The sequence below is a fragment of the Haliotis asinina genome, chromosome 5 (genome assembly GCF_037392515.1).
Source record: "Haliotis asinina isolate JCU_RB_2024 chromosome 5, JCU_Hal_asi_v2, whole genome shotgun sequence".
NCBI lineage: Eukaryota > Metazoa > Mollusca > Gastropoda > Lepetellida > Haliotidae > Haliotis > Haliotis asinina.
Window position 1 is genome coordinate 15012876 of NC_090284.1, and position 27420 is coordinate 15040295.

Consider the following 27420-nt stretch of genomic DNA (forward strand, 5'->3'; position numbering starts at 1 on the left):
GATGTTTTCAAGAAAGATGCTGTATTTGACGCCGGTGATGCCCTCGCGTTATGCTTGCAGTTAACTCGCAGTTCTTACATTTTTAACAACGGTAAACATCAACACACACACTTGGTATGCTTTATGTCCTTAGCACAATAAAGCAGAAAGTGTGGGCCATTATGTTGCTGTCGTAATATTCTAAATATTTTCTTACCATCACATCAATGATAAGCAAACATTAAATGTGACAGTGGAGCAAAATGCTGTTTGCTTCAGATATCATAAACATATTCAAATGTGTTATTTTTAACCTATGTTATTGTTTATATCTTGAACCAGCTAATAAATGAGAGCAACTGAGGAGTGTGATTTCCCCCCCAAAAGCGATGTATAAGCCATAAACAGAGAATCAGTAGTTATCGAGTATCCCAATGTTTCAGTTTCTACCTAACCGGCTATGACAAAATCACTCCAGAAATTAAACTGTGAAACATTTTGTCATGTTTATAGCTAGGAATAAATCTGTCTTCAGTCACTTTTCAAATGCTTGGGTATAGGGAAAATTTGCTTGATCTTGATCTTGTACCATCTGTCAAATACAGCATCTTTCTAGTCCAAATGGTAACGCTCCATATAGACACTTGCCAAAAGACATTTGTTGGCTAGCTGGCATTCAAAAGTTTCATTGTGTCAGATCATCTGTGCACTGTTTATGACATGTAAAGAGCCCTGCAGTAATTGCCTAATTATAACTGGCATCATCTGTTAATCAAACTCTATTGTTTACTTCATGACCCATGTTATAATGCCCCCACCACCACCCTGACCCAAAGCAAGAACAGACAAATCCCCATTCTTTTTGTTTATTGCTTGTCACATGTCCTGAGATCCCTATAAATAAGTGTCACTTCATTTGCCATGTAGTCACTGCCACTTAACACTCATGCATAATAGCATTCTGTGAATGATTTATATGATCTGTTCACTTCCATCATTGACATTCAGCAACTTTGCTGCACATAGAAACTATTGATACAAGCATCAATTGATTTAAGTCAGTTTCTTTATGTAAATGAATCTCTACACTTGGTGATTGAGTAGAAAACCTCAGCATGTAAGAAGTTAGCATTTTGGGCTGCCGAACAATGTGTAACACTGATATGACGACCAAGTCAGTTCTGTTCTTTAAACAAACAAGAATTAGACTTGTTTATCAAAGCAGGGAATGGGAAAAGGAGAGTTATCGTGAACTTCCTTGTCAATATATAGGAATGTTATTTAATGGAGAAATCCTGAGCACTATAATGTGTGGATGGTTTCTTTGACTTAAATGTTATGGTCTATACATACTTAGTAACATGTTTGTGTCATGATCAGTAGTTGAGTCAGTTGTTAAGATGTATGTAGAGAATCACCACTGAATTCTCTGGTCCAACTGCAACAACAATAGTATGACATCATCATAATGGTATAAAATATGAGAATGTTTGATGTTACAGAATTATCATGATCATTTTGTTTTTATGACTATGGCCATTTTCAGGAGATATAAGCCATAAATTTGTTGATTACTGCTGCACACAGTAGTGTTCAAGCTGGTGGATGCTTGTAAATAATTGAGTGTGGACCAGACAGTCAGGTGATCAACAGTACGAGCATTGATCCACACAATTGGGATACAGTGACATGTGACAAACCATGTCAGTGAGCCTGATTACCTGGTCCTTTTAGTCGTATTGCTGAAGACCAATTCTAAACCTGACCATCACTGGATTGAAGATCTACTGTATTACTTTGCAATGTTCATCTGATATGGGGAATGTCTTTCAGAAAGACGGGGATCATGGTCACCATGCGTCGTTCCTTGTGTTCACGACTGAGGAATCTGACCTTCCGATCCTTCCTCCTCCTCATCGTCCTCACAACAGTCATCATCAACGAGTTCCTTGTGCACAGGATACAGAGCTGGAGATGGCCAGCCATGCCACATTCACATAAGTATACTAACTTACAACACCCATACAAGTATACTAACTTTCAACACCCACTCAAGTATAGAAACTTTCAACACCCACACAAGTATACTAACTTACATCCACACAAGTATGCTAACTTACAACACCCACACAAGTATACTAACTTACAACACCCACACAAGTATACTAACTTACAACACCCACACAAGTATACTAACTTACAACACCAACACAAGTATACTAACTTACAACTTGACTACACAAGTATACTAACTTACAACTTGACTACACAAGTATACTAACTTACAACTTGACTACACAAGTATACTAACTTACAACTTGACTACACAAGTATACTAACTTACAACTTGACTACACAAGTATACTAACTTACAACTTGACTACACCAGTATACTAACTTACAACTTGACTACACAAGTATACTAACTTACAACTTGACTACACAAGTATACTAACTTACAACTTGACTACACAAGTATACTAACTTACAACTTGACTACACAAGTATACTAACTTACAACTTGACTACACAAGTATACTAACTTACAACTTGACTACACCAGTATACTAACTTACAACTTGACTACACCAGTATACTAACTTACAACTTGACTACACCAGTATACTAACTTACAACTTGACTACACAAGTATACTAACTTACAACTTGACTACACCAGGGCTGAAGTTTTATTGAACTATCCTACTCAGCTATTGATAGGCATAATCACAGTCATTCTGTTTAAACATACTCGTCATACCAGGAAACCAAGTTTTGTACATTATGAAAAGAGAAATATATTCCTATGAAAAGTATGGTCTATTTTTACATGTATCAATGTTTTTGATTTAAATATTCAGTTCCTTTTGTGTTGGCTGCTTATACTTGAAAATATGCAGGAGATATTACATTAACCTCTCAGTCACTTCATATGTAAAGGATACTTTTCCATCTTGTTTTGGATTCTGTTTATTATCATTACAGTTTTCAGTTTAATATTCTCATTTTTGAATTTTCATTTATTGCCTTGGTGTAATTTATGAAGAGGTTTGTTGAGATTTAATCAAGATTTGATTTTCAGAGATCAAGAGGAAGAGATGAGGATCTTGTTTGTGTCAGATCCTCAGATCATAGGGTACCAGGATGAGTTGATGTTTCCCATTGGCTCCCTCACAAGATGGGACTCGGACAGGTGAGATATCGCACATGACGGTGCATGCTGTTGCATATGATGTCTAATGTTGAGAATGTGTTGATGTCTTTATTTAAAGGGACATGACCATTTGTTTTATTGATGGTCCATTCCTGACAAGAAGGTTGCAGTGTGAAAGAAATTCTGCCCACTTACTGCCTTGCAGTGCGATCCATCTTACATGTCTAACATGATGTTCTGGAATGTACCTGCAGTTTCCTAAGCCGGACGTTCTCTGTGGCGTTCAGCTATGTCCAACCTGATGTCGTGGTGTTCCTCGGAGACCTGATGGACGAGGGTAGTCGAGCGACGCCTGCAGAGTACGAGATATACATGGGCAGACTGGAGAGTATCTTCTATTCAGCTAAACATGTCAAGGTGGGTCGTCTACACTCATAGAGGTAAAACTGGAACACAGATTTCAGATTTTTAAAGTGTTTAAGACATTTCTTTCCAAAGAGGAGATGTTTCGAGTATTATTTACTGTTGCAAAGTAAAGTTTATTGTTTCCTGTTAGTAGTATATACAATGGGGGTTCTGGACCACTTTCAAGAAAAGTCTCTACAAATCCTTATTTAGTAAATAAGGCTTTGGTTGGGACCTTAGCTCTTGCTACTATTACCCCTACTACAAAAAAGTTGGCGTGCCTATGTCACGTTTACCGTGTGTTGGTAGGAGGTAACACTGTGCCGTACGGTACGATCAATACACGTTTATATCGATGAAACAGTTTAACGTGAACCGCCTATGATCTCTTTGGTGTTCATAATAAAGGCTTGTTGGGCTTTTTGTATCCCCTGTTCTATGTACTTTTTTTTCTCGTCCTCGCTGATAGCAGACTTACGAGACTTGGATCGAATATCTTGTTTCATTCCATTATATTTTGTGAGTTCAGAGAGGATTGAACGAAACTCCTCTTCTGAGATCTTACTATCAGAGAGTGCCGTGGAAATACGCTCACTCACTGTGTTGAGCTTTGCTTCGGCCAGAACCCTGATCTCGTCGTGTTTCAATGCCTTACGATGCAGTCTGCGTGATACTAACTTAAGCGCCAACCCTGCCAACCCTACCACCCCAGCTGTTATTTCAATACCTAGCACTATAGGTGCGGCCACGATGGTAGCTAACAACCCAACGCCTGCCGCCCCTAGTCCCATGCTGGTTGCCATAAGGGTAGTGTCAACCCCGTCCACGATATTGAAAGCTCTATTATACTTTTTACATAGTGCTTTCCGCGTGTCACGGTCTTGTTCTAGTTGGCGTTTCACATCACATAACTGCCTCAAGCGGAACCCATCTACGGTTTCCAGCGTCTTCGCTACTTCCTCTACGACTGGGTACAGACCCATCCTATAATATATATTTTGAAAGATATTTTAATTGGGTTTCAGTTAATACTCTATAAATTAATTTTAAGTCTACAAGTTCTATTCTAGTAGTCAGGGTAATAGGTGAGAGTCTAATAGAATTTCCTGTTGTAATAAAAACCCCACTGAGGTTTATTAAGCGGTTTATAGGACCCCCGTGGGTATCCCGTTGTATAACAATACGACAATATTGGCCATGGTGTTCGTCAAACCAGTGTATTGACACCCCGGGTAAAATTTGGTGTACTCTTGAGGTGTTTTCATTGCCTGAATAGGAAAAGAAGACTTCTATGATGAGTGTGAAAGGGGAGAATATATCAAAACTTATGTTAAAAGAATAATTGATAAATGCTAATTTATTTTTTTCTCCAGGCTTTAACCTATTTTTTGCGGTCTCAGTAGTTGCTATGAATATCCTCTCCGGAATGAAATCCCCGGTCCAGATACCGTTGTTCCTAATCTTAGTGACAAACCCCGTATCTGTATCTATTGTGATATAAGGTGAGGCGAGTGTTAAGTTGATCAGCCATTTGGGCTCTTTTAAATCTGATAACGGCACCAGTCTGTACACGTTGTCTTTGAAGTGCAGGATATATAATTCATCTTCCTCACCAGGCTGATCGAATCCCTCCGTATCTCCTAGGTCGTTAAGCGTAGTGTTGGGATGATTGGCCATTATTATACTATTACGATATAATTTCCAACTGGTTTCTTGATAATAATTCAGGGGTGAACTTCATACCCATGAAGTGTATGTTGTCAGGTAGGAAGATCTTGGTTAGTGATATCTTGTTTTCCACGATCACGTTGACCCCCTCCAGACTGGTGTCGGCTCCAACACCCACCCGAACGTAAACGTTACAAACTTGATACTGGTGCCGTTTCACCCACCCGAGTTTGATCCCATTCACGATCTCGACATCAATCCCCGATGGTTCCCCTAGGTAGACTTTGATGATCAGTGTTGAGTTTGCCGGTAGACTCTCTAGTATCTTGACCACGCCTTCGAATTCAGACACCAACTGCAATGTCACGTTTTGTATGGTTAGTTTACTCGATAGCATGTGGGCTGCCATAGTGTTGAGTGGGCTGACAACTACGCTACGTCTCTGAGTTGGGACGTAAGCCACGAGCAGGGTTCCATTGTTCACGACTTTGTTTAGGTGGTTGTCTTTGTTATCCGTGAATACGTAGGGGGAGCCGAGCCTAATATTGAGAAACCAGTCGTTATCGGGTAACAACACCCACTTGTCATCTTCGGTGAAGACGAGCATATATGGTTTGTTTCGGGCGACGGTAGTGCCCTCAACATCGTCTAAGTCGAACAGTTTACCCCCGAACGATGGGTATATTATCCAGTTATCACCGGTGTTGACAAGGGCGTACTTAGTGTTGACTGTTGCTCTTGTGGTATCTACTATATCACTTAGGGTTCCACCAGAGACTTCAACGCGTTTGTAAATGTTGTTTTTCAGTTGCAAGGCATACGATTTACCATCTACTCCGGGAGCGTCGAAACCGCGCGTGTCTCCGAGGTCGGAGATCCCGATATTGACGCATTTTTTCACTCCAGGCCCTTGTGCGCTGGTCATTTTACATGAAGCGTTAAGCTGAGGTATCCTATATTTACAGGATTATGATTTATATCTAACACCGATATTATCAGCTCAGATATGTTGCCCTGGGTTAATCTCTTATACTGCCGTGGTGAAAACGACTCGGTTCTACCGTCGTTGTATTTCTCAGTTTTCACCGGCACTGCTCTCAGTATAGTAGAAGGGTGACCTCCTTGAATGTTGTACGTTGTGCTCACCTGACTGAGATGAATGTACAGCTCTCGGTACGGTACTAGGTCGGGTAACTTCGTGCCTGTGACGGTTGTTGTTGGTTTTATCTCGTCAGGAGACATACCGAGTATCCTCGCTAATGGTCGGCCGAGCCTCAAGGAGGTTCTTCCGTTGTTGATTAACACCACTGTGCCGTTTGAGTCGTTAATCTTGAGTTCGGCTCCCAGGGGTTTGAAGACCTCGTCGTTTAGAGAGCACACGCTGTAGTAGCCGTCAGTTATCTGACTGCGAGCCCCACTGACGAACAGCTTATTGTTGCTGGCGTTGATGTTAGTCCATTGCGGTAGGTAGGTGATATCGCAGAGTGCGACTTCGAGTTGACCTGACGTGTTATCGATCGCGTGCGTCAGCTGAACGGCCTCACCGCTCGTTATTCCTGGAAGTGTTATGTACATATTATAATATATAATTTATATATTATAATATGGATTTAGCACACTTGAAAATCGTGGTGAATGCAGATGGTACGGGGTTTAAAACAACCTTTATTAATATCTTTGAAAACTATATCGTGACCGTTAATAACGCGCAGGCGGTGGTAAACTGGAATCAAAACCCAATGCAGTTTTGGCAGAACCAACTCAACTTTGCTGTGTGGTGTGCGACGACAGGGTCGGGTGTGACACTAGACTACGGTATAGACGAACTGAGTAAGGCAGTCATTTTGTTTCATATTTATTATCAAACGAGACGAATATTGAAGGAAATAAGTGCTCCTCTTCCCCAAGATAAAGCGTGGAGTATGACGAATAACCCCTATGATAAACGCGCTTATGAACGTGTTTGTGGGGAGTTTGAGATTCCAACGAATAAAGACTTTCGCCTTCCTGGTGTTAACCATGGTCTCGGTATAGTTTACGTGTACTTCTACAGGTCCGGAACATATTATGCCGGTTCTAAAGATGGTTCATACAACCCAAGCAAACATACATTTACAGGTCCCACAACGAATGAAAAGGTCCATGTCAGTTACATAAAGCAAACCAATCCTGATGCAGCCACAGCCTGGACTAAAATGATCTCAAAAACATCGAAAGAATTCACTCGTGCTGGTACAATACGCTTGAACGACTCGATTCGAACGTACGTGTGGGCGCTGTTGGGTGCGCAGTCGATGACGCGTTCCAACATCCTCGGTAAGGGAACTGCTTACGACGCTCAGAAACAGTTCGTTGTCAACGTTGATGATGCTATCAATTCTCCAGTTGATCTCCCGCGGGCCATCGCCCGTTACCAAAACGTGTTAGAATACGCCAGATCGAAAGTCAATTACGTGTTTGGCGTGGGGTTGTACATGGCTCCGAGTGATATGCAACTGAGAGTAAAAAAAGTGGTGGGTTATAACAACAAAATAGTCATAGCCACGAAGGATCAAAAGTTGGGTATCAACCCCGATATTAACGCCCCCTATATCCCACACATCCCACCACGTGAAACGGGTATAGTGGCGCCACCCCCGGAGTCTAAAGTTCATGTGGAGGTACCCCCCACACACCCCAATATTCAGGCCACCAATCATATTGATAATAAAACGGCCCTGGTGGTTGGTGGGGTAACTTTGGGACTTATTTGGTTAAAGATTTCTTAGCCGCTACGTACACCAGACCCGCCACGGCGACGATGGCTGCCCACATGTTTTGACTGAGCCACATGGCAGTTTTAGCCAGAGCGCCCAACAACCACGAGACGATGCTACCCAGGATGCCGGGAAGGGCTTCGGCGGCTTTACCAGCCAGTTTAGCTAGGCCTTCCCCGAGTTTTTTTATCCAGTCTTTAACACCGCCGGCAGGTGTGGGGGGAACTCCCCCACCGGCAGGCCCCACAGTACCCCCTGTCAGTGACACATATGATGAAACCCAATGCAGTCAGAATGCTGGCGATGGTGATCCCTTGCTCCCGGAACAATATCCGAATCCTGTTGGCTAAAGTTGTATCCTCGTTCAGTATTCTATCGATTGTTTCCCGAATGCGACTGATCTGGGATCGAAGCTGTTCACGATTCGAGGAAGCGGATTCCAATCGTGTACGTCTCTCATCTTCTAAATCACGTAGTCGTTCATTGATACGACGCTTCATATCATCGTTTTCAGTTCGTTGAGTTTGGTTTTTTCCCTAGCGATGTGCTCGTCGATTTCATTCAGTTTCCCCATGTTGTTCACGAGTTCTCCACGCACGCGTTTCACGGCTTCGTCTAAGCCGTGCAGTTCCCTTACCGGAAAGTCAAACCCCGGTAACGGTTTGTCCCAGTAGGCGCTCAACAGTTTTTCTATGCTGTCCGAGGCTTCTGTAGCACGCTGTGGTGTCATTTCATCTCTAGTGGTGAGGTGGGATCTGGTAGCTTGCAGATCTTCAACAACGGCCTTAGGTATTGCACCACCGTAATCATGCATGTTTAGATGTTCACAGATAAATTCGACACCATGGCGTCTGGCTAGAGTTGACAAGGCCAGTGGTTTTTTATTGCTCTTGTTAAAGAGGTCAACCCCTGGGTTAGACTTAAGGCGTAGAACACCCTTATTATCAATAAAAAAATTATCATGGTATCGACCCTGTGGTTCAACGTAGTTTTTATCTATTCTTAAACTTTCGTAATAATCATTTACCGTTGTTTCCAAAAGTTCTTGGTTCAATGGTGAACTAGTAAATGAGGTCTCCTGCTCATCAGATACCTGGGCACTAGCGCCCGGCATCTCCGTCATATCTATGTCTTCATCCATTAGTATTAAAATATATTTTATTTATATATAACAATGTACGGTAGAAAATTAGATCCTTTCAGAAGATTGAGAGAGCCATTAGGAGCCAGAGCCGTGCGCCAGTCGGTGACCATCACCAACAATCCCAGCAAGATAGACCAGAATCAAACTCTGCTGGTTAGATTTCCAAACCTTGGTGAGAATGACCTCATTGTACCAGGCACTGTTCGACTGGCGTTCAATATCACGTTGACCTCCGACAACGACAAACGCGAGCTAGTGCGGAACGTGGGTCGAGCTATCATCAAGAAAACGACCGTCAAGATCAGTGGTAACGAGGTGCTGAGCATCGACGACAGCGACGTGTTTCACTGCTACGGGGATCTCTGGAAAAGCGAGGGAGAACGAGTCAATGATGTGTACCAGGGCATCAGCAAATCAACCCGGTCGCGCATAGGGTATGCCTTCACGCCAGACCAGTTAGACAAGCTATCGGACGGTGAAAAGGCCATCGCTCGAGCATACGGGAATCGATTCTGCGTGCCGCTCGACTTCGAGTTGCTCACGGGACACGCGCCGTTTTACCAGGCCGCGCTGGGTGATAGGCTCGAATACGAGCTCACGTTTAACGACTATAGCAAAGTAGTGCGTACGCCGAACGGTGATGAGGCTAGTTATACCATAGACAACATCTCTCTGGAGTTCGACATGGTCACTAGCCCGGAGCTGGCCAGGCAGGTTCGAAGCCAGTACTCTGGGAAGAGGGCTATCCTGTACGATCGCGTACTGAGGCATAGATCAGTCGTGCGAGATAAGAGCGACACTGTGTGGAATATCAACCTGAACGTGCCGGCGCGATCGATGAAGGGTATCCTGGTCGTCCCCGTGGAGGATTACGAGCCATTCCGGAGGGACAGCGAGAAGTTTTTCAACCCCGAGATTGAAAAGGTGGAAGTGACCATCGAGGGCGTGCCCAACCAGCTGTTCAGTCATGGTATGAGACCACACCAGCAGTGGGATGAGATAAAAAAGCTACCAGGGACAGTGGGGGGAGCCCCACATTATATAACAAAGGACCTGGACCTAGGCTCCGTGCAGATCGGTGAATACCTGACCACCAAGTACGCCCTATGGTTGGACATGCGATCCACGGATGATGATAAACTGCACGGTAGCGGGCGCCGTATAGATAACGGTAGCGAAGGGATAACCATCCAGATTACTAAGAAGGCTCAACCCGCTGGTAAGTTGAAATTATATCTGTACGTTATTATGGACGCGCAACTTAATATAGACAATGGGAGATTTGTGCAAGCCATCTACTAGTGGGGGAGACCCCCACACCCCCCGGGGGTACCCACAACTACCCACTGACCCACACTGCGCCATAGTGTGCGGGCAGACTGGCTGTGGGAAGACCGTTTTCGTCTTGGATATGTTGGAGGGTTACTACAAGGATGTGTTCGATAACATCGTTATCATGTGCCCTACTCTGAGCATGAATAAAACGTACGCGCGACCTTGGGTGATGACGGACCCGGACGTACACAAAATCGACCCTGGAACACGCCTGCAGGACTGGTTGAAAGCTCTTCACGAGAAATTTAAAGGGGAACCGACGCTGTTTATACTGGACGACTGCTAATCGCGAGATAACAAAAAAGAGAGACATGCTATCGTACCTGGCCTTCTCCGGCCGGCATGCAAATCACAGCGTCTGGGTGCTAACGCAGAAGTTCAACTCGGTGTTGAAAGACCTCAGGGAGCAGACGCGATGGGTGGCCTTATTTCACTGCAAGGACAGGGATTCGTTCGAGGAGTGTTTGAGAGAGAACGATGTGATGAGCAAATTAGAACGGGAACGGGTGAAGAAACAGCTCGCTGAAACTAAACACGCTAAGCTCGTGCTCAAGACCAACCAACCAGTAGCATATATAGTATGCTAAGCAAAGCTAAGCAAAGCTAAGCTAAAGCTAAGTAAAGCTAAGCAAAGCTAAGTATATAGCTATGATATTTGAAGTGTTTGTCGTGTGCAACTTAACCTTCATTTCTCTGTGTTTTGTCTGCATCGGGTATTATATAGTTAAAACTAAATCTTACTTGTTATATTATAAGATGGAGTGTGAGGAATTGCTCGAACAGTTGGTACCTGGGGGTATCCCCACGCCGCCGGCAGGCCCCACTGATGATAAGCGAGAGAAACTGGTGGCGTTGGCTGTTGGCGGCAAAGCCAAACATTACTTTGGAGACTACACTCCGGATAAAATTCACAAAATGTCAGCCGAAGAAATCGATAAGCTGTACGCTAGATACGAGTCCCGGCTCGGAGCAGAAATGACAAAGACAATAGGATCGGCTATGACCCAGATATACACCGGTATTGTATCATACTTCCTTCCCATTCCACCAGAGCGCCGACTTTACCTGTGGGAAGACCTAGAGAAAGACCCTTTTATCGAACACGCCGTGAGCTCTATCAGCTGCGGGCTGTACCACAAATATGGTATGTTGTTGGCTCCAGTGACGGCGGCGATTATCACGGCAAAGCATTGTCAATTTGAGAGAAAAAATAATAATAATAGTATAGATGGATGCTGCTCCCGAGGTGACGGTGAGGGAAACCCCAGTGGTGGTACCCCCCACACCCCCAACAGTGAGGGAAACTCCACTGGAGGAAACCCCCACAGTGAGGGAAACTCCACTGGAGGAAACCCCCACAGTGAGGGAAGTGACCCCTTCACAGGAACCCCCAACAGTAACCAGACAGAAGAATCCTAAGAGAGTAGCTGCCGGTAAAAAACGGTGGTGTAACCAACATAAAATTATTACAGTGGCCAACCCAACCCGACTGTTGTTGGCTGTAAGCGTAACTGCTGCCTTGGCTATCTCGTGGTTATATACACGTGAGGGAAACCCTCACCGTGAGGTGGTACCCCCCACCCCAACACAATTAGAGGTCGACCCGCATATCATGTTATAATTTAATATTTTTATATCATATACATAATGTCTGAGGGGAAAACGTTCGTCAACGACGCATACCACGCCACAGTGGTCGCCAGTCTAGCCGTAGGGTACGCTCGGTTGACTAAAATGGTGCTTAAACAACCAACTATCAAGCTAGATTTCAACCTGCAGGATATGGGTATGCTCATAATGAACCTTGGTATGGCGATGGCCACAAAAGACATCCTAGTAAAACAAGGGATCATACCTGATAATATAATGAAATAAATATAGGGATGGCCACGATAGCTATGATGGTCGGTGGGGCGTTAGTGAATGCCCTGGCATTTTCCGGGAGTAATTTCCTCTTCTCGAAACTACGAGATGACCACGCGGCTGAAATACAGGAAGAAAGGAAGCGGCACGATCTCGCTACTGAGAACTTACAAAAAGCACAGGCCGAGTACGCTAAAAAACGCCTCCAGAGGATCGATTTTATTAACGAACAACTCCAGCGTGAAAACCATGCCGTTCAAACATTCAACGATGTCGATGAAGCAATGAAAGAATACTACCTACTAACTGGTAAACGATTGGAACCGCTCAATAAACCCACACTCGCTCAGTACTACACACCATCCAAGGGACAAATGAATCGTGAACTGGGCTTCATAGTGTTGGGTATAGCAGCTACTGCGTTGGTTGCGAAGCAATTAAATTAAAATACCTATATAAGTAAACATGAGACCCGCTCCATACCGATGCGAATACATACTTATGGGGAAGACCGAGGCCTGTGGTAGGAAATGCAGGAATCAGGGGTTCTGTTGTTTCCATATGGGAAGTCCTAACTACACGTGTTCTGTGTGTGGTATCGGGGTTAAAGGACACTACTGTCTATGTAAAGCTCACGGAGCGAACGTAGTCAGACATCAACTCATCTACGAGAATAAAAAAAGCTACATAAAAGAACGTAGGCGACTGCTCAAGATAGACACCAAATAAATGTTTTACTCATATACAGGAATACATGCACAAGGAACACTATATCCAACAGTGCGTGAAACAGCCACTTAAGGGTTACCTCCCTTTACTGTGAACCAATTAGACATTGGTTCTCTTAGGTGTAAACACTATGACTACTGTGCGCGAGCTGAAGCGGGTCGCAAAACAGAGAGGTGTGATCGGGTATTCTCGAATGCGGAAGTCAGCATTGTTGAGATTACTAGGTTTAGAAGCCCCTCCTACGGTAACACAATTAAAAGCTCAAGCAAAACAGCTTGGATACACGGGTTATTCAAACCTGGGGAGAGCCGGGTTAACCGCATTGTTATCACATGCCCCCGTAGCACGTCCCACTGTAAAACAACTGAAAGCCGAGGCACACGATTTGGGTTTAGGCGGGTATTCCCGTATGAGAAAACCACAGCTTGTAGAATTATTACGACAGAATAAAGCTATTGACCTACAGTTCGTGCGCACTGAGCGCGCTGTAGGCAACTATTTGAGAGGTTGGCGCATGCACGTTGATAGAAACATAGACATTACAGATATCAAGCCCCTGATAGCTGATAAGGTCAACCAGGAACTAAATAACTTAGGAAGTATCAAGTTTCAGATCACAGTGAAAATGTCGCTCGATAAGCAGGTTGGGAGTACCACTGAGTATGTTCAGCCTTACTTCCGAGGTAAACAAGAGGTCGTCACACATACAGAGACCATTGACGCATCAATCGATACCAGTTTTCAGCAGATACGAGAATACCTAGAACGCTACACACACTTGGGGTCCGGGTGGGCTGTAGATAAAATCGATAATGTCTATCTATACATAGCTAACTACGTGCCGTTCAGAGGCGGGTCATACCTAGCCTTACCTCCCTACTATAGGAACAAACATGCCATAGTAAACGTTAAGAATAGAGGAAACGATTGCCTGAGGTTAGCTATCAGGTCAGCCTTATTTCCAGCTGACACTCATTCAGATAGGCTTTCTAGCTATCCCCAAGACGATGGGCTCAACTGGGATGGTATAGATGAACCCACCCCCATATCCCAGATCACTAAAGTAGAAAAACAGAATAATCTGGCTATAAATGTCTTTGGGCACGAAGGTAACACAACAATAGTACACAGGGTCAGCCCGGTGAAGGATCGCCAAGTTATCAATATATTCATGATCCAGCGAGGTGACAAGTATCACTACACATGGATAAAACACTTTAGCAGGCTGTTGTATGACCAATCGGCACACAGAGAAAAGACTCACTTCTGTGAACGATGCCTACATGGCTTCACACGAGCTGATTTATTAGAATCCCACCGGGATGATTGTCAAGGTGTGGGGCAGACGGCCATACGAGTCGACATGCCTAAGGAAGGTGATAATATCCTAAAATTCGGTAACCACAAGAACCAAATGTCTGTGCCTTATATCATATACGCCGACTTCGAAGCCTTGGTGGTGGGGGATTCCCCCAGTGGTGCCGCCGGTAGCTTTACCCACAAAACACACGAGCATAAAGCCTGTTCGTTTGGATACATTGTCGTCCGTTGTGACGGGGAAACGAAAGCTCCGATAGTGTATAGGGGCCCTGACGCGGCTGAAAGGTTTCTAAAGTGTTTCCAGGAGGAAGAAAAAATTATTAGGAATGTATTGTATAGAATCGCTCCCATGCGTATGACCCGAGTCGACAGGCTAGCTCACGCTAGTAGCACTAACTGTCACGTGTGTGACTCACCACTTAACGGTGATTCGGTGAGAGATCACTGCCACATAACTGGTAAGTATAGAGGCGCCGCTCACAACGCGTGCAACCTCAAGCTTAAAATCAACCCTAAGACAATAAACATCCCCGTTGTCTTTCACAACTTGAGAGGGTACGACTCACACTTGATCATGCAGGCCATCGCGAAAATCGATGGTAATATAACGTGCATCCCAAACAACATGGAGAGACACATCTCCTTCAGCTTAAACGGACTTAGGTTCATTGACTCGTTTCAGTTCCTCCTGTCGTCACTCGACAGTCTGGTCAAGGCCAACAATACCTTCCCTATCACCAATCGATACACAGACGCCGAGACTAGACCCCTGCTTATGAGAAAGGGTGTGTACCCCTATGAGTACATGGATAGTTGGGTCAAGTTCACCGAGACCAGACTACCCCCTATTGACTGCTTTTATAGCAAGCTGAATGAGGCGTCCGTCTCACGAGATGATTACTCGCACGCGACTAATGTATGGAATAAACTGGGTTGTAAGAACCTGGGTGATTATCACGACCTGTACTTGAGGACAGATGTACTGCTGTTAGCCGACGTGTTTGAAACGTTTAGGCGGACGTGTTTCAAGCAGTATAAACTCGACCCCGCATGGTATTACACCAGCCCAGGTCTGTCGTGGGACGCCTTGCTTAAAAAGACCGGAGTTAATTTGGAATTGCTCACAGATTACGACATGCACCTATTCATTGAGAAAGGCTTGCGAGGTGGGATTTCCATGGCATCCAAACGATACGAGAAAGCAAATAATCAATACGTGAAAGGTTACGATCCTAACAAGCCAACCAATCACATTCTCTACCTCGACGCAAACAACCTGTACGGCTGGGCCATGAGCCAGTATCTACCTACAGGGGGATTCGAATGGGTACCCCACGTTGATGTTATGGGGGTTGCACCAGATTCGAACAAAGGGTATATCCTCGAGGTTGACTTAGAGTATACCAAGGAATTACACACATCACACAACAGCTACCCCCTGGCCCCCGAACGTATGAGGGTTAACCCAGACTGGATGTCTGAGTACCAACATAACTTGTTAGGTGGTCGTGTGACAGACGTTGAAAAACTCGTGCCTAACTTAATGAATAAGACCAAGTACATCGTTCACTATCGCAACCTACAGCTGTACCTGTCGTTGGGTATGAGGCTGACCAAAATACACAGGGTGCTCATGTTCGACCAGAGCCCATGGATGGAGCCCTACATCAGAATGAACACAGACCTACGAAAAAAAGCCACCAGTGATTTTGAGAAAAATCTCTACAAGCTCATGAACAACTCGGTGTTTGGTAAGACTATGGAGAACCTGAGGAAACGCGTGACCGTGAAGCTGGTTCGGTCGAGTGAGGAAGACAAGCTCAGGAGATTGATAGCCAGTCCGGCATTCAAGCGTAGTAAGATATTCACAGACAACCTGGTTGCCCTACACATGAAGAAAGCCACATAAAATTCAACCGGCCTGTTTACGTGGGGATGAGCATCCTCGATTTATCCAAACACCTGATGTACGACTTTTACTACAACGAGCTCAAGAAACAGTACGGTGACAGGTGTGAAGTGCTGTACACTGACACGGATTCCCTGCTGATGGAGATTCGAACCGAGGACGTGTACGAGGACATGAAAAAACACCTCGATTTATACGACACCAGCGACTACCCTAAGACCCATGCCATACACAGTACGGTAAATAAAAAGGTCCTAGGTAAGATGAAGGACGAGTGTGCTGGCACGCCCATAGCCGAGTACATAGGTTTGAGACCTAAGATGTACTCCATACTGAAAGCCGACAATAGTGAGATCCGGAAGGCTAAGGGGGTTAAGAAGTATGTGGTGAAACAACACATCAAACACGCCAGATTCAAGGAAGCCCTGTTCAAGACCCGTACCTTTAGGCATAAAATGAACACACTTAGAAGTGATGGACATAAGATATACGGACTGACTATAAACAAGACGTCCCTGTCGCCTATGGACACGAAACGTTGGATAGCTATTGATGGGATAAACACATACGCGTATGGACATGAAAAAATTTGAGGCTATTTACTACAGCCCGCGTGGGTACTGGAAAGGAGCTAGCGCAGTAGATAAGCTAGCTAAAATAGCGCGAGTACCCCCGGAGGAAGCCAAAGAGTGGCTTGAAAACCAAGCCCTGTGGCAGATCTATTTGCCGGCACCACGCTACGTGCCTAGAAGGAGGTTCGGTATTAACATACCTAATAGCGTTCACCAGGCAGACCTACTGTTCCTACCCCACGACAAGAGGTACAAGTATGCCTTAACCGTAGTGGACGTAGCCAGTCGTTACAAGGAAGCCGAACCCTTGACCACGAAAGATTCGGCCCAGGTAGCCAGAGGATTCGAACGCATATACAAACGCAGTCCGCTGACGTGGCCAACAGAGCTGCAAGTTGACCCCGGACGGGAGTTCATGGGTGCCGTGTCACAACTGCTAGCCAAACACGATACAAAGGTCAGGCGTGGCACGGCCGGAGCCCATCGCAGCCAAGCCATAGTTGAGAGATTTAATAGAACTTTGGCTGAGCGCTTGTTTGGCCATCAGTATGCTAGGGAGATGGCCACCCCTGGAAAACGATCGACTGAATGGGTCACAAGGTTACCCAAGGTGGTGTCGGCAATCAACCATGAAGTCACCCGTCTCACCGGTAAGAAACCGGCAGACGCTATCAAACTAAAATCAATAGTTGCAGAGTCGGCCGCTCCATTGCGTGGGAAGGAGAAACAGATACCAGATAGGGCCCTAGTGAGGTATCTATACCAGCCGGGGGAACACGAGGGTGATAGCCGTAAGCGGGCCACCGATCCTATATGGTCAGTCAAAACTTACAACATAGATAAAGTGGATATAAAAGCCGACGAACCTAACTTGTACTACTTGAGGGATGGGCCGGGTAGGGGGTTTGTAAGAGAAGAATTATTGATCGTACCGTACGGCACAGTGTTACCTCCTACCAACACACGGTAAACGTGACATAGGCACGCCAACTTTTTTGTAGTAGGGGTAATAGTAGCAAGAGCTAAGGTCTCAACCAAAGCCTTATTTACTAAATAAGGCTTTGTAGAGACTTTTCTTGAAAGTGGTCCAGAACCCCCATTGTATATACTACTCCTGTTTTCTTTTTCCAGAAGATATTTGTTCCTGGAGACAATGATATTGGGGGAGAAGGCAGAGATTTCAGGAGTCCGTTCAAGATCACCCGATTTGAAAACCATTTTGAAAACCTTACTGGGATTGAGCGAGTTGGATTCATTGACTTTATCAAGGTAGGTCAGTTTGATGCAGATTACCACACAGTTTTCCGATGTTTAAGGACTTGTAGAAGGTCTGACAAGTTAACCTCTCCAAGGCATAATTAGTCACTGCATAAATAATCATAATCATCACATGCTAACCTTAATTCTTGTTTGCCTAACTTGGTAAAACTTTAAGGCTGATCTTAGTTCCAGATGAAATTGCTCAGTTTACCTTATTCTAACTCATACTATTTCCTGAAGTATTTGAGTCTGGATGACTATGAATGATATTTTTATCCCCCAAATTACATATTCCTCTGTTAATTCATTGTTTTATATCCTCCTCTCAACAATATTACCGCTATTTATTCATAAGAGAGTCGTTTGTAAATAACATCAAGTATGGATCACCAAATCCAGTGATTGACATCTTGTGCAGAGATCTATTCAGTTTTAGATACAGTCCATTTGAGTCAAAATCTCCTCAATGAATTGCACTCTAACTCAAAAATAAATAATCGTAAACAACTCAAACTAACTCCATTCAAAGAAAATACCTGGCTATTACCTGAGCTGTTGCTACACCCTTGTCACAAATCCTGATGATATTAAATGAAAATAATTATGGATTATTAAACAACTTCTATATTTTCTTTAAAAAAATTACAGCAAAATTCAGCCAAGTTGGTGTGTTTTTCCTGTTTACTTTGGCATCAGTTTGAGTCATTTATGATTATTTGTTTTTGAGTCAGAGTTCAATTCACTAGGGAGATTTTGACTCATATGGACAAATGGACAAAGGTCTGGTCCTAGCAAGACCTTGAGCCTGACCATCTGATCATGCTTATCTACTTTTTTGACTGGTATGGTTTGCTGAAAACTGATTCTGAGTTTGACCTTCATATGTTAACTTCTGTGCAGTATTTTCAAACCTGAAAAACTAGATTAAACTCCTAATTAAGGATTGATTAGCTGTCAGGACTTCATGGGTTTGCATTCAATTGAAACTGGTAATATGCATTCTTTGATGATGGAGGAAGTAAGTAGGGATGTATCTGTGCTTCACACTATTGATGGATTGCAATTGTTGAGTTTCTAAGTAATTGACTTCTGCTAATAGATGTGTGTTGCAAGATACAGGAAGTACAGTATTCATTCACTTTGAGTTATCTGCCCCTGCTACCTCTTAATCAATCTTGACTATTGCCTTGAAATGGGTATCAAGTTTCTTGTTAGTTATCAAAAGTGACTGAAACAACTTCATCTTGTTTTTTATATTAACTGTACATTCATTTGGGACATGACTTCAAATGAGACAATTTATGGAAAGAAAACCTATTGCAATAGTATTTCAGTAGTTGGTCACAGTATACTATCAATATGACAATAGTATGTGGCAGTAAACTATCAATATGACAATAGTATGTTGCAGTAAACTATCAATGTCACAATAGAATGTTGCAATAAATTATCAATATGACAATAGTATGTTGCAATAAACTATCAATATGACAATAGTATGTTGCAAAAAACTATCAATATGACAATAGTATGTTGCAGTAAACTATCAATATGACAACAGTATGTTGCAATAAACTATCAATAACGAAATAGTATGTTGCAATAAACTATCAATATCACAATAGTATGTTGCAGTAAACTATCAATATGACAATAGTATGTTGCAGCAAACTATCAATATGACAATAGTATGTTGCAATAAACTATCAATATTGCAATAGCTCTTTCCCCCTCAATAGTAACCCCTAGGACTAATTGTACACAAAACTGGTGGTGTAACATCAATGGTAATTATGTGGACATATGAGAAGTTAAATCTTGTATGCTCTTGTGATGAAAAACATTTCAGTGAATGAACTTGTACATAATCTGTCCAGCTGGACCTGAGATTCAACCGCAACATGCCACTGGAACAACGCAAACTTTTGGAGAAGCTAAAGAAACACTTCACAGCTCCTCTACGCCTCATCGTCAATCACGAGACGATGCTGCCCAAACTGAAGTCATTCATACATCCGGTGAGTGTATTGTGAATGAAGCGTCTTAATTTTCACACAAACATTACATTTAGTAAGGCTTAAGAGCATCCAAACTTGGCTACACCTACGGCTTGGCCCAGTAATTGTATTATCTCCCTTTGTTGGGTTCATATTCTCACGGTAGCCAAGCCATTAAAACTGAGGTTTCCTCACTGTGCAGCTCAGATTTAGGCAAAAATCTTACAGACATTGACAGGTCTGAAACCTTAAGAATGTACATGCAAAAACTTCTACCATTTCAGGGTACCTCTGCTACAATTGTGTTGCCAAGTTTAGTTGGTTAGATAAATTAAACTTAAGTGAGTTATTATAGAAACTTTGTGAATAGTATGCTCAACTTCTCAGCAAAGACATCAGATTGGATAAGAAAAACAGTAAGACAGTGATCGTGCCAAGCTGTTGATGCATATAGAGTACTAGTGTAGATTTATCGGAGTGTATTCCTTGTAGATTATTGAGGATGGATCTTTGGTGTGTTATGTCATCTTCACATCTGCCTTCACCATATTTAAACTGAGTTGACAAGAGTTGAGCTGGAGTTGAGTTGACAAAATGAATCTGAATTTTTATCACTCTTTGCTGCGTCACCCTGAAATGTGAGATATGAATCACAACAAGTGTATGTGCTGATTTTGGAGATACAAGCAGTTCAGTGCTATGACATGTAAAGGATCATGCCATAATGGTAAGCAGTTTATAATGGTAAGCATTGTTTATGTATCAAACACAACCATTAGTTCTGATTTTATCAAATGCTTTGAACGATATTCCAGTTTATCATGGCAGGAAAGGTTGATGTGAGAGAAGAACCTTACGTGATGCACGTCTTAGGTCTTTGTCACTTTGGGCAAACCCACAAGGCCAGTTTGGTGCTGATGAGCATAGCAATGAAATCATGTCTTTTATTGAATTTGAACCTTTGCTCACAGATTTGAGGCCACCCTGACAGATGTATCTCTGAACAACGAACTGTGGTGCCCGTTAGTTACAGAAGATAGGAGATAGATACAAATATACTTGAATACACTTTACTATGAAAGTGTAGTCCCAAAGTTAACATATGTTAAATGTGCATGGTTTTAAACAGTGTAACAGGGTGTAAGCAGATCTACTCCCTTCCAGAGGCTGTGCTGGCACTGTCTTCTTTGAACAGTAGAAACTATTCAAGTTTCCTATGGATGTAAGGACAGTATGTATCAATGTGCCAGTGTTTGTCCATCTTGATTGATCAACCCTGTCCTTTGCTTCAGATCCTCATGGAAGTACAGCCACATTTGTTGATGTCCGGACACTGGCATGAGGTTAGTCTAGACAGTATTGTTTGTTTGTTTGTTATTCTATGCCACACTCAGGGACATTCCTGTTATGTGAGGGCACCATTTAAAAATGACACAGACAATCTAGGGATGATGCTATTGACAACAATCTGATCCCCTTTGGCAAAAATGATTTTGACTCTTAAAGTAAATCTGATCCGCAAAGATCTGGGGTAGAATAGGTCTTCAGCAACCCGTGCTTGCCACAAAAAGCAGCTATGCTTGTTTTAAGAGGCAGCTAATGGGGTCGGTTGTCAGGCTCGCTGACTTAGTTAACATGTCATTGGTAGACTGATGCTTATGCCGTTGATCACTGGATTGTCTGTACAGACATGAGTAGCTACAGACCAGCACCATATAGCTGGAATATTGCTGAGTGTGGCATGAAACTAAAATGAACTCACTCACTTAAAGTTAAAGTGCTTTCGTTTATAGATGTCACCTGATTTATCTTTACTATCTTTATGCAAAGATAGTGGAACAATTGAAATCCCTTGAAGTTCCCTGCAAATACACTTACTTACCCACAGGGAGCCTCCCTGTTTCCCGCCACGTCGGTCACATGACCAGACCTGTCACTCTCTCCTCCATCACAAAACGAGATGGTTGGAGTCAACTTGAGTCCCTATACAGCGTTTAATATCCCGTTTTATTACATATGGGGGCGAACATATTGAGGTTCATATTTTTCATACAATGCCCAAGGGTAAAATATCACTTTGTCATGCTGCTGTGAGGTCATGAACAATGCCATCACGTCAAGGTTCTACAAAATTTAGCGGTATACAGCTTTGGTCTGTATTAATTATCATTACGATATGAAATTGTGGATAAATTTATGTACTTTTTGTGTTGTTGAACATGTATTTCATCATGTGAGATTACGTTTTCACTGATGAAATCATGCTCCTGGTTTAGGTTATGGCTGTCTGCGGCTTTTCGATATTGTTTATGTCCTACTTGCACTGTTATTTGTTCTGCAAGTGTTCACTGTGGACTACACGTATTACGTGAAGGCAAGCCTACAACTACGCCCATTACAAGGTTGCAGAGACTTATCTGACTGAGCTGACTTGCAACAGTCATCCCTACATAGATGTATCGCTGTATTGCAGCAGGAATTTCGAACGAATCCACACTGCATGTCAACGACCTGGAGATGAAAGTTGTGATCAATGCACTACAACAATGGTTGACCGCATTGAGGAACAGACTACTGATGGTCCACACCGATATTCCCACAGTACGGTTCTACATAAGTAAGCAAGGGTCAACATCTCACAGGTTGCTACAACTAGCCTTTCAACTTCTCGACATCATCAGTGACTTGAATCTCTACACAAAGGCATGCCACATTCAAGGTGCATGCAACATCATGACAGATGTTATATCACGTCCTTTACAACCATCTCCAACAGAGTGGATACATGAGTAGGCATTTTGACTCATCAGTCAGACATTCGGATCACCACAAATACACCTATTTGCCACAGGGTTCAACAGAAACCAATATTCGTATCTCCAGTACCAGATCTGTTTGCGTGGGCAACAGTCGCTCTCGGCATGTCATGGGAAGGAATGAATGCTTTTGTGTTCTTGCTTCCAGTTGTGCTGCTGAAGGTCATTGGTAATAAAAAATAAACGACGATGCAGAATCTGACTTTCATCATGCCTACTGGCCATGGAGAGAATGGTTTCCAGTACTCATCGAGGAACTAGGACAACCATCACTGAAACTCCCAGAAGCAAAGAACCTACTCGTCCATCCACACACCAATCAAGCACTCGTTCATCGTTCAAATACATGTATGGATCGTATCAAAGCCTGCTAGATATATCGAGGATATTCCGCAAGAGCAGTCACCTATGTGCTGATACATGGAAGCGATCTGAGACATACACGAAGCAGAAGGGCTTCACTGCAATGAGAGCCATTCAACCTCAAGTAGCTGACTACTTATGTCACCTACAGCATACTAGAGGACTTACAGGTTCTACACTATTGACCGTCTTAGCTGCACTCAGTTCTGTCATCACCAGGAGATCTGGGGTCAAGCTGACGAAAGTGCCATTTTTACTCACCTTACTATGCTCGTTCAAACTCAAAGACCAACAACGCAGATTTAAGGCACCAGTATCCACTAGATATGACACAGACAAAACTGTTCCTACACTTGCCATAGCAACGACAGCACTCAGGTCAGAAATATGTGCACTGGACTTCAGTTGTACACGATTCAACACTGATCATCAGGAGATTGTGCACCAAGGATTGTGAGAGGATTTTGTCGCCAAAAATCAACTGCCTGGACAACTGGTATGACAGTTCCACATCCTGGCATTATTGACAGTCCTTGGGCTACATGATACATCCGTTGAACATTTAAATAGCTCACTTACACCGATAATGGAGGGCTGCTTTTTGTGCCATCAACAGTGTTTGCCAACCACTACCTACGATACATCACCACTGAGGATGTCACTGGCATTCACCAGTTTGGGCCACTTGTTGTACCACAACAACTAACAGTTCCATAAAGGCGCTGAGTGTCACTCACCTCTTTTTAACAAGAGTGATGATGACTGTACTTGTAAGGGTAGCAAAATTTCTTGATAGGAATCTTGACATACAGTTACATTAGACACTAGCAGGATGCTAGCTGATCTATATGTCATAACGTTCCAGTTAGTGATTGCTTCACAAGAAAAGAAGTTTGACTAGATGTTTCACTTATGAATATTGGAAGATCAGGACTGACTTACTGCCATTACAGTTCCTACAGGTGGGGAAGTACTGGAAGAACTTATATGGCAGCCATCAGAATCCATCGTGATCTGACCTACCACTGATTCTGTTGGATTCTGTACGCAAATAAGCATAAGTCAGGATAAAAATGTGTAATTTTCTGAATAAAATTAATATTTTACACTTATCCTGGCTGAAGACATCAGGCCCTCCCTACCACCCCACTCAGACATGTTGGATTCTCTGCAATTCTCGTGTCAGGCTTATGGAATTACGGAGAGAGTGACAGACAGGACTGGTCATGTGACCGATGTGGCAGGAAACAGGGAGGCTTCCTGTGGGAGAGCGTGATTTTGTCAGCTTCAAATGAAGGGTACTTCAAGGGATTTCCAAGTGTTCCACTATCCTCGAATAGAGGGAGGAGATAAGCAAATAAGCTTGCGTCAGGATAAGTACAAAATATCAGTTTTATTGAGAAAATTACGTAAAAATACATTCTGATTTGTACACGTGTTTGACTAGGCCCGAAGGTTTGAGTGTGAAGACTGTTTATCAAACAATGTTGACACGGGCCACTGGCCCGTGACCCAAGAAGATCTGACGGAGATTGACTCCTACCTGGACATTGATCTCAACAAACCGCTGGCAGTCAACGAAATCATGGTCCCTACCTGCAGCTACAGGATGGGGGAACCCAACATGGGGTATGGGGTTGGACTTCTAGGTGAGTGGGTTCCTACTGTCAGCTGATTTTAGTCCAACATGGGGTATGGAGTGGGACTTCTACGTGAGTGGGTGCTTACTGTCATCTGGTTTCAGTCTAGCATGGGTTATGGGGTTGGACTTCTACGTGAGTGGGTGCCTACTGTCATCTGGTTTCAGTCCAACATGGGTTACGGGGTGGGACTTCTACGTGAGTGGGTGCCTACTGTCATCTGGTTTCAGTCCAACATGGGTTACGGGGTGGGACTTCTACGTGAGTGGGTACCTACTGTCATCTGGTTTCAGTCTAGCATGGGTTATGGGATGGGACTTACAGATGAGTGGTTGCCTACTGTCAGCTGGCTTTGGCTCAACATTGGGTACAGGGTGGGACGTATAGGTGAATATGTCCCTTCTGACATCTGGTTTCAGCCAAAGATGGGTTATGGGGTGGGACTTCTAGGTTAGTGTGTATCCTGCTGTCAAATCATTTGATTAAAAAGTTAAATCCATCCTTCTCTATGGATGCAAAATATGGGGACATGTGATATGTTGAAAGACAACAGTTTTTTGCATGTAACCACACTCTTGAAACAGGCAGTAAAACTCCTAATGTATTGACTCTAGGGGATGTGGATGATGAGCATTGTCCCATTTAACGATTACAAATGAAAGCACTACATACCAAATATATGTATAATTCAAGCTTCAGTACAGCAGTTCATTCGCCTTATGAGAGCTTGTTATGTTATACGTCAAATATGTCACCAACAACAGAATTAAAATGAAATGTGAATCTTTTTACTGTACCATATGCACTTCATGTAAATGGCCTTTCATACAATATACATTTACATTTGGGTACTTATCTCACCCCAACAGATCCTGGTCATCACATTTACTGACAAATATTTGCAAAATTTGAATCAATCTGAAGTCCACACACTTTTCTAAAAGCAGCATTAAACCTCTCTTGAGCTGAATTCCATAATAACAAAATAAATTCATTCTGTTGGCAACATCCACATGTGACTACAGGGACCCATGGTCCTGATGCTTTTGGTCTGGCTCCTCTGATACATCCTTGGGATCAGATGTTCTGGTCCTTATTTTTGCACAATGATCTTGTCAAGCAGAATTTGTGTATAATATTATATATTATTTCAGTTGGAAAATATGTCTATTTTCAGATCCTGAGGGCCATTTGAAGTACACAGTACTATGGCTTCCAAGCCGATACATCCAGCTCTATGCTTACCTGGGTGTCTTGGTGCTGGTCGCCATTCTCTTCGTCTCCTGCTGCATCATGCAGTCGCTATGGCAACAGCAACAGCCACGATATCCCAGGTAGCATCACAGGAAGTATCGTGTGACCCTCTCAGATGTCCATCCAACCAGTACCTCAAGCTGTATATTGGGCTTGAAATACACACTTTTTGAAGTGGCGAAATGATTTTTAAGCCCCACTGGCTTGGAGTACTGACTTTGTGTGCTTGTGATTTGGTGCCTCTCCCACAAGTGTGAGTTTGAATGCTGGGTGGGACTTCAAACACCCAAAGTAGTAGAATTTGTAGTTTACTGAGGAAGTGTTATCTCAAATATAACACATGTTATATTGCTGCTTATAATTGTCGATATTGCCATATTTTTAGATACTGAATCACAAATATGACCTATTGTCCACTCTCATTTCCCAGAATTGCCTGTGGTTTCCACATTATTCCACTGGCTAGGTAAATGTGTTTAGTATATTTTCATCTGTTTTATTTTTAACATGTCTGCATATTTGGATATATTCTTACTCACCCTTTAAAGATATCGCTGTTCACTAATACTACAATGCTTTTACACATTGTGCAATGACATCACATGCTGCAGGAACTACTTGCACTCTGTCATGTAACCAAAGTAACATATTCATAACAAAATGATAAGACAAATGTCAGCTGAAAAGAAAACCAAATCATGAAATTTCAACGTTTATTGACATAATGTCCTAAATTGTGAAATTACATTAGTAATACAGTTTCACACAGAGAGGTAATTATGTGGTCCTGCCTAAGTGCAGAGATGTAGTTTTAAGTTTTCAGTGTTCTAGTAATACATCTATGGTTTGTTCCCGGAATGCCGCCATGTTACTTTTGTCTGAACTAAGTCACTGTTGTTACAAGCATGGGGGTCGTATCAAAATTGAATGTTTGGTTTATATGTAGGGGTGAGTAATGGGTGGTGCTTGTTTTACTAAGCAAAATGTAAGAAAAATAGATGTGACAATTAAAAGACATTTAATTCATGCACAGGCAAACTGTAGCGCAAGTGGGGTTGGGCAGCGTAGAGAATATGACCAGTCTTCATATATGTGAGTGAAGCATATATGAAGACTGGTCAGTTTCTCTATGCTGCGCAACCAATTTGCGCTACAGTTTGCCTGTGATTCATGTAAAGCAATGGACATATAACATTCATGAACAGCAAAGGACATCGTTGAGAAATTTACACAGCAAAGGCAGCAACATTTACAATA

The 27420-nt window shown here is 43.0% G+C and overlaps 1 protein-coding gene across 4 annotated transcripts; it reads left to right on the forward strand.

Moving 5' to 3' along the window:
- Positions 1–27213, forward strand: LOC137284650 (metallophosphoesterase 1 homolog). Of its 4 annotated transcripts, none has more exons than XM_067816546.1 (9): positions 1–91; positions 1817–1980; positions 3061–3171; positions 3387–3549; positions 17965–18102; positions 19971–20111; positions 21383–21433; positions 24717–24918; positions 26087–27213. In XM_067816546.1, the coding sequence occupies exons 2-9, from the start codon at positions 1826–1828 to the stop codon at positions 26245–26247; spliced, it is 1122 nt and encodes a 373-aa protein (XP_067672647.1). In that variant the 5' UTR covers positions 1–91; positions 1817–1825; the 3' UTR covers positions 26248–27213. The 4 variants fall into 4 exon arrangements, with proteins under 4 accessions (XP_067672647.1, XP_067672644.1, XP_067672646.1 ...); XM_067816543.1 differs by having other exon boundaries at positions 6–91; positions 1813–1980; XM_067816545.1 differs by having other exon boundaries at positions 24–114; positions 1813–1980.
- The last annotated feature ends 207 nt before the right edge of the window (positions 27214–27420 follow it).

Coding starts and splice junctions, on each gene's coding strand:
- LOC137284650 (XM_067816546.1), top strand. CDS start 1,826: ATGGTCACCATGCGTCGTTCCTTGTGTTCACGACTGAGGAATCTGACC. Junction 18,103..19,970: donor GATTCATTGACTTTATCAAG/GTAGGTCAGTTT, acceptor TAATCTGTCCAG/CTGGACCTGAGATTCAACCG. Junction 24,919..26,086: donor GTATGGGGTTGGACTTCTAG/GTGAGTGGGTTC, acceptor GTCTATTTTCAG/ATCCTGAGGGCCATTTGAAG.